The sequence below is a fragment of the Vidua macroura genome, chromosome 1 (assembly GCF_024509145.1).
Source record: "Vidua macroura isolate BioBank_ID:100142 chromosome 1, ASM2450914v1, whole genome shotgun sequence".
Taxonomy (NCBI): Eukaryota; Metazoa; Chordata; class Aves; order Passeriformes; family Viduidae; genus Vidua; species Vidua macroura.
In genome coordinates, this window is record NC_071571.1 from 95,789,415 (window position 1) to 95,800,747 (window position 11,333).

General features: G+C 39.0%; 1 protein-coding gene across 1 annotated transcript in view; it reads right to left on the reverse strand.

Annotated features, from left to right (window-relative positions):
* Positions 1–763: 763 nt before the first annotated feature.
* The window catches only part of TSHZ1 (teashirt zinc finger homeobox 1), a 55,502-nt gene continuing 44,932 nt past the window's right edge, over positions 764–11,333 (reverse strand). The window contains exon 2 of the mRNA XM_053995479.1: positions 764–5,358. Coding sequence (XP_053851454.1) covers positions 2,162–5,358 — 3,197 coding nt within the window. The 3' untranslated portion in view covers positions 764–2,161. The remainder of the gene's footprint in view (positions 5,359–11,333) is intronic.

Consider the following 11,333-nt stretch of genomic DNA (forward strand, 5'->3'; position numbering starts at 1 on the left):
CCACGTGAAAGCAAACCCCTCTAGGTCCTCGTATTTAATAGCCCATCCAAAAAGTGTAATGGATAGCAGATCCCAGGCTTTCATACACTGTAACTGTCAAAGCACTCAGGAGATAGAGAAGTGAAGGCTCTGACAGCTCTCTTTTACATTCTAAATGACATCTGCATTCAACAGAACAGAAATAAAGATTAAGGGAAACACCTGATATGATAGCGCTCAGCTTACCTCAAAATGCAATATTTAAAAAGTACAGAGAAACACAGATCTGCCTCCTTGTACTGTAAGTAAAAACTGGTGTCAAAGCCTCTGAGGTCTTCACTGCTGCCAGAGAGGCAGCACCACAGCATCCAACAGACTGCAGGGGCAGGAGCCACAGCCTCTGACTATGGAACTGTTGAAATCAAAAGGTGCTTCAGCAGAGAAGGGAGGGAGGAGACGGCCTTTGAACGCACACAGAAAATGGCTGCGGGTACAGTCGCACAGCATAAGGAAATTAACTTGGCCAAAACCTTTGCAGCCTCTCTTGTACCCCAGTGAGGAGCAGAATGCCCCGCACTGCTCTGGCTATGTACCTTTTGAAGTGAGTACCTGCTGCAGATCTCTTCTAAGAGGTTACCAGCATTACAGCTTTGAGCAAGACACGTCAGCACACAGATCACGAGAGATGATTTCAAATAGATTTTCGCTGGTTGATTATATAAACGATGCCTCTTATAGCTGGAGTAACACCTCAAAGGCAATATAATGACGACATGACAATGTATGTAAATCAAGAACTGCATGTGGGTTTATTTTACACTTGAGAAAACAGTGGATTTAATTGTGTGAACCAAAATGTACTGTACAATATTAATGATAAAACATCAAAATGTATAATTCATAGTGCATTGCTTGCTTTATTTTTATTTATTTATTTTTTTTGTCAGATAGTTCCTTTAAGTACATGCATCTGGAAAGATGCAGGTGCCAGTAAAATTCCTCTATTTATATCAAGCTGCAGGAACTAAATTTTATTCAAAAAGTGTGGTTTTACATTATATACACAGAAATTGAATATAAAATGACAATATAAAAAGTTAAAAGAGAAAGCATACAGCCAGAAGGTACAAAGAAAGTTGAACAGTTTAAAATGGTACGATATGTAACATGTATTTTTTTAAGCTGATGCTGGCAATTTACAAGGAACAGAATCCAACATTTGCCCCAATTTTTTTGTTTTCATTTACCAATGCAGCACACTATAGAAAGGTCAGCTTGTAACAAAGCTTAACATTTGTAAATAACTATAAACTGCAGTATTTTACAGAAAAAAAAAAATAAAGGAAAGAAAAGAGCATTTTTACATTTGTTTTAAATAACAGCTTGCATACTTTTTTTTTTTTTTCCTTTTGCCAAAAAGTGGCAATTCTCAGCATCCAGAGAGTTTGGGCATAGTGGCAAATTGGTTTGCTTTTTTTTTTAAATTATTATTTAACTTATACAGTTGTGGCTTCCTAACCCCTTGAGTACTACACAGCTCTCCTTCTTCCAAGGACTGCATGCACAATATCTTCACAAACCAGTTCTGCATTAAAAAAAAAAAAAGGAAGCTCATTCATTAAAAAAAAAAAAGTCCTGCTTCCGACACAGCTTTTATTTGAATGAAATGCCTTTAAGCCTTTTTATTTTGTTTTTCCTTATTTACTTATTTAGTCACTGGGAAAGGCACAGAAATGCTATTACAGTTCTCAGAGGGTTAAAACTTGACACTACCAGGTTCTGTGACCTTTATTGTCATGGCAACTTTGTAATTTTAGGATGTCTCTTTATCATTGTTCTTTGTGTCTTTCTTTACGGCTAAATTAATGTCTCTCAATAGTGTCTCCCACTATATTCTACAAAAGATAGCTTAACATCAAGGACAGATGTTGAAAATAAAGGTCAGACTTTGACTCACAAAAAATAAAAACAGAAACAAAAAAATAACCATGCACAGATCAGACAAAGAGCATATAAATATAACTACAAAATAAGTGTAAGAAAAACCAAGGTCCAGATAGGCAGTTCAGCAACAAAAGTAAGACTGATTTCAGAGGCTCAGGTCAGGCCTAGTGCAGTACTATGAAGAAGTTTAGTGCAATGTTCCTGTGGTCACTTGCATACCTGGCTGCTTACCTGGACGCTATTGTTTTTCTAACTCAGTTACATAGATCAGATGGTCCTCTGGGGACTTGCCATGTGTTTTACTAAGGTGCAGTTTGACTGCATGCTTGCTTGCAAAAGTTCGGTTACAGAGCTTACACTGGAATGTGGAGCCTAAGTCCTCCTCGGCAATTCCAAGTGAGCCCAAAGTCTTGTTTGTGAGGACTTTTGAAACATTCTGCTGTTCTTGAATCTGATTAAGTGGCAACTTTGACAGATCCTTCAAACTAAACCCTAGGTGTGTCTCTAAGTGACTTATGTATGTAGAAGCAGTCCTGAACTGAGAGGCACAATCATTGCAAAAGAAAACAGGATGTCCTGTGTCCAAGTTCTTTAAAAATTTAGTTCCACCTGTCCTCCTTAACTGATACTTCACATTGGCCAGCCAGTGGCTAATTGTGGTCATGGAAAGACCAGTAAACTTAGAGATGTGTACCCGCTCTTGTGGACCTAGGTCCGACATAATGTATTTGCCTTCTGGGGTTTCCCTCAAGCTGGAAGCAAACTGGGCTTGAAGGATCAGAAGATGCTGAGGGTTCCAGTTGGACTGTCTGCCCTTCCTCTTGTGTACTGGTGACAGTTCATCCAGAGCTTCCTCAAAACTGCTCCCATCAGCATCAGACTTCTCTGACACAGTAGAGGGAGTTGAAGACTTGGGTGTCAAACGCCCTGTGAGGTTCTTCACCATATCGGAAATATCCAGCAGGGCACTCTCCCTCAGCGGGGATGAGGCAGAGTCAGTCACACTGGAAACAAGAGGCTTGTTTTTGGACTTAGTTAAATCAATAGGTTGATCGCTGTTCTCATAGTAATACCGGTCAATAGCATCAGCCTGCTTGACTGGAGTGGTTGGGTAAATGGGTTTGTCCAACATGCTGTTACTAATTTTGTACAGCATGGCCAAAGGGTCCAGAGAGGGGCTTACCGGCTTAGAAATTTTGCCTAAGTGGGTATTCATAATGGACTGTAAAGCACTCAATGGATTAATGAAGGATGGCTCAGGTGAATGATCTGTGATAATTCCTAAATTGTTACAGCCATTTGCAACCTTTGTTTTAAGTGGCTCTGTACCATTTGGCGTATGTGCTTCTGCTGGACTATCCTTTTTGACCTTCTGAACTTCAGACTCAGAGCTCTTCTTTGGCTGCTGTTTGTTATTTATTTCTTCTGCTTTTGGGAAGTCCTTGTTTTCTTTAGCAGCAGGTGACATGGGTTTAACTGGAGAACTCTTCTCCTTCTCCAAAGGCTTCTCTTCCTTCTTCACATTGATTTTACCTGTAACTTTCTCCACTAGTTCCTCCATAGCAGATACATTGCTCTTGTGAGGTGGGGGTGTAAGATTGCCTGGGGAATGGATGAGTGCGTTGTGTTCTGACGACAGTGATTTCACACTGCTTGCGTAGGAAGGCTGCATTTGAACGCTCTGCACCGCGGGCTGAAGGGGTTTGACTGTTCCCGGGAGCTGGTAAGCTGCATGGATACTGGGATATCCTCCCCATGAAGGGGCTCCATTCTGGGCTTTGCTGATGGCTGTTGTCACTGTGTTCTCCAGGGATTTCAATATGTCTATTCCGCCTTTAGGACTATCATCTAGGTCCTCCTCTCTGAGGTATTGATACAAAGTTGTTGGCTCGAATTTCTCCGTAGAGTCCTCACTCTCTTCTTTAATCTTTTTCTCTGTTTCAGTGATCACCAGCTTTTCCTTCTCTAGGTCTTTCTTTTCCTCCGAGTTTGTGGAGCCCGCTGGGGAATCAGGCTGCTTTTTAATGTTGGAGGCTGGTAGCCTTGTATGGGTGGTAGGTGGAAGAGGTATAGACTGTATTTTCTCCTCCACCACTGGGTCCAACACTAGCTGTTTGCCTTTTTTGGAAGCAGAATTGGTCACCTTCAAGAAATGACCAGTGACCATCATGTGAGCAGTGAGCTGCTGCAAAGTATCATGGGAACTGCCACATTCCATGCATTTCAGTATTTGGGCTTTGCGTGCCTCAAACTGCCAAGTGTAGCTAGCACCATTTTGATAGCCATAGCGGTTGTTCGGAGTCACGTAGGGGTTGGCAGTTTTCTGATCCTTTGCAGACTCACTCAGTGAAGCTTCTGCCGTGATTCCTGTTGGCTCAGGCGAACAAGGCGAAGCCAAGTCCTGAAGTGCTCGCTTTTTGGTAGAAGGGACCAATTTGGTGATGGCTGGTACTGGCTCCTTCAGAGGCACTTTCTGGTAATGCTTTGTTTTTATCATATGGACGCTGAGGTCTTGCAAAGACTCAAACGAATGCCCACAGTACATGCACTTCAGCACTTTCTGGGCATCCTCCTTGCCTTCCATTTCCATAAGCGATCGTTTCCTAGGCTTTGACCACCGCTTGGTCTTATCAGCTTCTTTATCTCTGTTGTCATCACGGTAATGTCCAGTTTCATTCATGTGCACTGTTAGCTCCACCAGCGTGTCGTAGGCTGCACTGCAGTCTTTGCATCGGAACTTGCTGGCACCGGTGAACACAGACCCATAGAGTTTATTGTTTTGCCGGTAAAGCTGTACTGTGCTGAAGAGACTCGGCTCCGGGAGAAGTCCATACGATGATGTCTGCTGCAGAGTTTTAGCCAACGCAGCTTGGTGCCAGTCGTAACCCGAACCACCACTGTTACTATTACTATTACTATTACTATTGCTAGTACTACTGGTGGTTGTACTGGTACTAGTGTTGGTACCAGTAGTACAAGTACTCTGGGAATTGGCATTGGTGTCAGTACTGGCCGTGTTTTCATTCTGGCTGATTCCATTGTTGCTGGTGGTTGGATTGGATTTCTTTAAGTCCAAAGCTAAACTGGACCAGCAAGTCTCCGAAAGCAAATTTGCATATACAGCTTTTATTTGTGCCAAGCTGTCCTGTGGATAGGAAACATTGTCTGTGCACTGAGGATCCTCTTTCTCTTCTTTAGAAGAAGTGCTTTTGAAATGGGCCAGCTGATCACTGTTTTCACTAAACGGCGAACCATAGCCTGCATCCTGATTAGTTGCAGTGCTGACTGGGGAGTTCTGGTAGCTTTGAGCCTCTTTGATCTCCGCTTCTTCATTGCACAAATACTCATTCTCCTGGATGTCCAGAGACAGCCCATCATCTTCCACGCTGTCTTCATCTATTTCTGCTGCTTTCAATTCTTCCTCAGGAACATATGCTAAAATACAGGAGGGGTATGGGGGGAAACAAGAAAATGTTACTGAACACGCACATTTTACATGGCTCTCCTGCACTAAAAACAGTAACTATGAAGAAAAATTTTGAAGATACATCCAAAACCCAAACTCACCATCACTCACATACTCCTCCTATAAATCCACACACTCTGTCATAGTTACAGTTTGATATCAGTGATACTGAAGAATAAACTTTGACTTCAGCAGTAAAATATGTGCCAGGACCACAGTAAATGCCATAATATCAAAACTAAAATCAAACAAAGAGCCTACTAAACTAGTTTTTATCAACTTTAAAAAAATAGCCTGGTACTGAGCTATATCTACTGCACTACATATGTATGTGTAATGCGTTGCAGCTGGCCTGCATCCCTCAGACCATGACACTCAGAACCACTGACTTGACCAACTCTATCTTGTCAGTTCTGTCTTTTCTAGCAAACTGGCTTTAGCTACAGCTTCAGGGGCCATTTCTGTGTCACTGATACCTGATTCTAATGAAGCCATACAGGGCAAGAGTGTCAGATCAGCTGTTCCTAGGGTCTCATGGTGTCTGGCTGTACTGCATCCATCTGAGAGCAGAACAGCTTTCATTTTTGAAAGGCGAAAAGAGAAGCAAGACTGATTGCTTTCTGAAATGGGAAGGATGTAGTTTGCCTCCTGTTACGATCTGATGTGGGTCCTGCATTTAGCATTTAAAAAAAAAAGCAGTCAGAAACTAAAAGTAAATGCTAGAGATTAATTTCTTAAAGCAACAAACAAAAACCTTGAGATATCCACTGCAGCTTGATTATTGGTTTATGGAAAATATAAAACTTTCCTTTTTTTTTTTTGCATTTTTTTTGCAATTGCATTGCTATCTGTGAAACTATATGATCTCACCAAACTATGTGTTTATCTATATCAAACTATTTGTTAAACTAGCAAATGTGATATTCATGAGCAGATGGCCATTACATCAAAACACATTTACTCCAAGGGCTCAATTCACAGAAGTGACTTACATGTACCTAAGTGATAAATGTATACTTTCATTGCAAAGCAGAAAACATAGTTGTACACATTTCCCTCCAGTTTTGTAAAAGAAGCTTAAAAAAATCACAATGCCAATGGAATGTAGATAATTTATAAGAATGTCAAGGTAGAAAATACGGATTATGAACAATTTTCAGTAACTGAATAAAAAAGTGCCTCCTTGTCAGCTGAACTCTGCAGCAAGTGATGCTGAAATGTGTCCTGTGTCCTTTCATGGTACAATACTGAAAGCAAGCCAGAAAAGAGGCACTTCTGCTCCTATGTGGTATGCAGAAAATACATATTATTATGTTAACAAAGCTGAGGTCTTCTTCAGCTGGGGGGAGCATAAGTACAAGTCGAGCTTCTTTTTGTACACAGCTGCTAACATATTCTGAAATGTCTTTTCTGAAAAAATAAAAAGAATTTTCTTTCATTGCAATATGAATACTCTTTGAAACATATTACGGTCAGTACTGCATTATGTATTCACCTTTGCAATTCAGTCTTAATGCAGTCCCTAACTGCTTCAGCCTGATCTTTTAAGATGAAGTAGGAAAATACTCTATCTAGTACTGGGGTTGTAGTGAACCTCAAGATGCCCATTGCATTTTTCACCTGTCCCCTAAATGTCAATATTTTCAGACAATAATTTTACCTTTTAGTTTTTAAAAAAGTTCTAATCAGGGCTCAAACAGATAAATCAGCCTCAAGTGTTTTCTAATACGTTTAAAAGGAGAGGTGAGTACTAAGCACAATAAATAAAATTCAGAAATAATCCTGGAGTCGAAGGCCAGGAAGATGCCAGAAAAGCATTGTAAAGCCAGATGAAAATATTCTCCAAAAGTCACTTTGTCCATAAAATGAAAAATAGAATGCAGAAGTAGTAAGAGAATTCAGAAAGCAGCCAGCTTCCCTGCCTTGCAGCAATGATGATGTTGGAACTCTCTGCAGATATTTGAGAATGGTAGCACCGCTGCAGTTCTGAACTCCAAGTACACACATAGAATTCACTCCCACAGCTGTAGTCTAGGATATCTTAGCCCTCTAATTCAACACACCTTTTTACAGTAGTTTTTAATGGCAAAAGACAATACATTTTTAAGTTTCAGAAAAGCAAAGAACAGTTAAACAATAATACGGTTTCTAATTTTTAAATTATTTTTAAATAGAAAATAAACCCCTCTGAGATCTAAAATGCACAACAACGGGCAGTTACCATCTGGCATTTTTATTTAAAAAAACAAAACCAAAACAAGTACAAGCTAAAAACTGAGAGGACACATATTTTGAGCTTTTATGAACAGCTTTCTTCTCACTAACCACAGTGTAACTATGCCACTTTTCTCTAATTTTCACATCCCGGTATTTATAATAAGTAGGTGCAAAAAACTGTTGTAAGATGCTGGATGTTCCTGTAGTTGATACAGCATTTTGTAAGGATCCATATGAATTATCTGTTTACATCTCTTTATTTAATTCTAAATTACATAAATACATATTTTTACAATTGCTATATATAACCATCTATATATCTAAGTAGAAACTCTGATGATCCACTGCCGTGTCTTTTATTTTTCTTTATTTACTTATGGCGGCATTTTCTCTATTCTCATACTTTTGCACTGTATCATAAAAAGGAGCTAAACCACACAAGAAACATTATAACTAATGTAAGGTCCATGTTAAACTGCCAAAGCAAAGAAACCGAGTGTCAGGGTGAAATATCCATCTTTTACTCACTTCTTCTACTCTTTGGTTTTGCTGAATCTACTACGTGATTGAGTTCACTCGCTTACCAACATATACTGCAATATAAGGATTAACAATGTACAAATGGCCAGAACAATGATTTTTTACTATTTCAGAATTTAAGCCAGTTCTAAATAAACCCTGAATTTGTATGATGTGCACACCCACATGTCTGTACATGTATCTAAAGTCACAAAGAAATAATGCTTCTTAACAAAAAAGAGACTAATTTATCTGTAATGTTTAATTCCTGTGACTGCAATAAAAAAATAGTCTATTTAACTCCTCTGGTTATCATAGGATACAGACAATACCTGTTCATTCAAGACTACTAATGCTTATGAGATGAATAGCAGCACACTCAACATATGGTATTTTGCAAGGTCAGTGCAATTCTCTAACTGAAAAGGTTTCTGTAAGAGCTAACAGAGAAGCAAACAAAAGGAAGAATGTTAATGTCTAAAAACATGTACATTTTACTAAAATTCTCACAGAAATTAGACAAATAAATAAAATTCAGTATTTTAAACACAGCAAAAATGTTCCTATTATAATTACTTGCAGAGAGAAGTAATATATTCTACTGTAAATAAAAGCATGAGATGTTGAGATTCTGAATTACTAAATGTAGATGGACAGACAGATTTCAGACAACATATCCTTCTGTGACTGAGCAACTCTCAGCAATCTTCTCCAGACATTCCTGCATCTGCAAAGGTACTGCTGGTTTACACATGTCTCAAAACCACACAAAAATATCAAAAGCAGATATAAACAATGATCGTCCTCAACAATAACTATATTTAAAGTACAAGAATTTAAAGAATATAGCGTCAGCTTTTCTCTTCTTTCTCATTTGTGTCTAGACAGACTGAGGCAAATGCAAGGTGTAAAAGGGGGAAAAACCTTCAAATTCCAGACAACTAAAAAATTGGGGGGGGGCATTTTGTATTTCTTTTCTTCCTATTAATTCTTGCTATTATTTTTTTGTGCCTATAAAATGTGCCTTCTGGATGCCAATGCTTCCCCATAGATATACTGTCATCTTTGAGCAGTGTTAAAAGCTGTGCATTCTAATCTAAGTGGACATGAGATGCTATATATTGTACATGTGAGTAGCACAGCACATTGTGTTTGCTTCAGTGAGAATATTTACACTATAAATACACATCCATTGTTTGAAAAAGCAGACGGAGATCTGAAACGTAAGGATGTGGTTAAAAATACAAATATTCTCACATGAAACCTTTCCACAACCTTGGAACTGTGCTTTTGAAGGAATATGTCTCTGCGAAGGTACTCTTTTCCATTCAAAAAGGGATTCAACATTGAATAAATTACTTTGAAAAGCACCAAAAGTAATAATTGTATTTGGTTTTAGTAGTTACAAAATTAAATGCAGTAAGCCCTTCAAGACCCAATTTTAAATCCTCCAAATAAATAAATTTATTCAGAAGAAATACCTAAGCAGCGAAGGTCACAGTTCAGTAAAGGAATTGAATACTGAAATAATTTTCACTGAAATACCTATTTCATAGATTTGACAAATAGGGATAGGTTTAGGTCTAAAATTCTTCACTAAATCAGGGCCTACTCTGTGACTAAACAATAGTGGCACAATGTGAGTGTTCACCATTCTTCAACAGATGTATTGCCACAGCTTCTAATATTTACCCAGCCAACAGGAGACAGCAGCTGCAGAAGTTTTCACAGCCCACACTGTCACCTTGCACAAACTGCACTCCAGGCTGGGGGTGATTTTCACTGCACACAAGAACACATTTCATGTCTTAGGAAAAAAAAAAAGGTACAACTAGAAAAGAAAATCTATAGTCACACATCTCCCTCATTACAGAAAAACAAGAGGCAGATGAAAATACCCAAATCATTTACAGACACGTTTCCAGAATATAGAGTCATGAGAGTTTTACAAAAGAATCCAAAATCTCACATTGTGAGTGCTGGAAGATTTGTGAGTCTTCTGTATTAGTATATAGAAATGTTCATACAAAATTCTGGCACGGATGCTACAAATCTGTGTGCATGTGTGTGTGTCTGTATTACAATGTCACTATGGTGGAAAAATATGGCTTAGTTATGACAATGGCTGAGGAGCAGCAGAGAATATGAGACAACCAGATAACCTTACTACAGAGGTTTGTATCTTTCATTTCTAATTGCAGCAAAATGGGGGGCAAAATACTAGAACTGCCTACCCTCTAATTCTAATGCAATGTGTCTGAATAGTAGATAAGGTACTGTAAGAAGAACAACCTCCGTGCTTCTAGCAGGTTGAATGATAACCCTTAAAGGCATCCCATTAAAAGCCAACAAAAAGATTCTTCACCTCTTTCTCTTCTCTCCTCTATCCCCTTAAAATGAATGCTGCAAATTATTAGCCAACGCTGGCAATTGGAGAACGAAGCAGCTTGCATGTGGGTATATTTTCACAGTGATTCTAATCTGAGAAATTTACTTGCTCTTCCCCTTCTATCTGATAAACTATACATTCAAGCGTTCTCATTAGTGTTCAGATCACCAAAGAGAGCTGGAGATGAATCAGTCCATCCACCCCTCCTCTCCCTGCTCTGTCGAGATTATTTCATTGAAATGTTCATTTTCATCCCTGCTGGCAACATTAGAATGGAAGTATTTAACCTGTTTCCATTACTTATACAAATTACCATTATGGGGTAGGACAGATGTTAGAATCATGCCACATAACTGACTTCCATACATTCTTTACAGGGAGGATAAGAAGAAGGAAAGCTGTTAGATCATATTATCCAGTCTCAATAATGTTCTCTCTCCTCCCAGATTCATTAACTTCCAACATCAACGTTTCCCTTTCTTTCTGTGTGAAAATGCTCCGTCTCCTTGAGCTCATTTAATTTGGAGCAGGAAATCTTTGTCAGAAATAATTTTTTGATCAGGTGCTCTAACTAAGGGGCGAAGGGGGGCTGGGGAAAGAATAAAGAAAAGGGGGGGAAAAACCCAACACCTTGTCGAAAATGTTATTTCTCTAACATGGATGATGAAAGAGAAGTCAGTTAAGATGCTGGTACTCAAAGATGGCTGTCACTTCAGATAGGGGATGGCACAACTCACCTAGACAGGTGACGCTTTGGTGGAGAAAAGGCTTGCTGCATTATTGAGAGCACCAAAGATCAGGATGACAAAGACTGTAGGC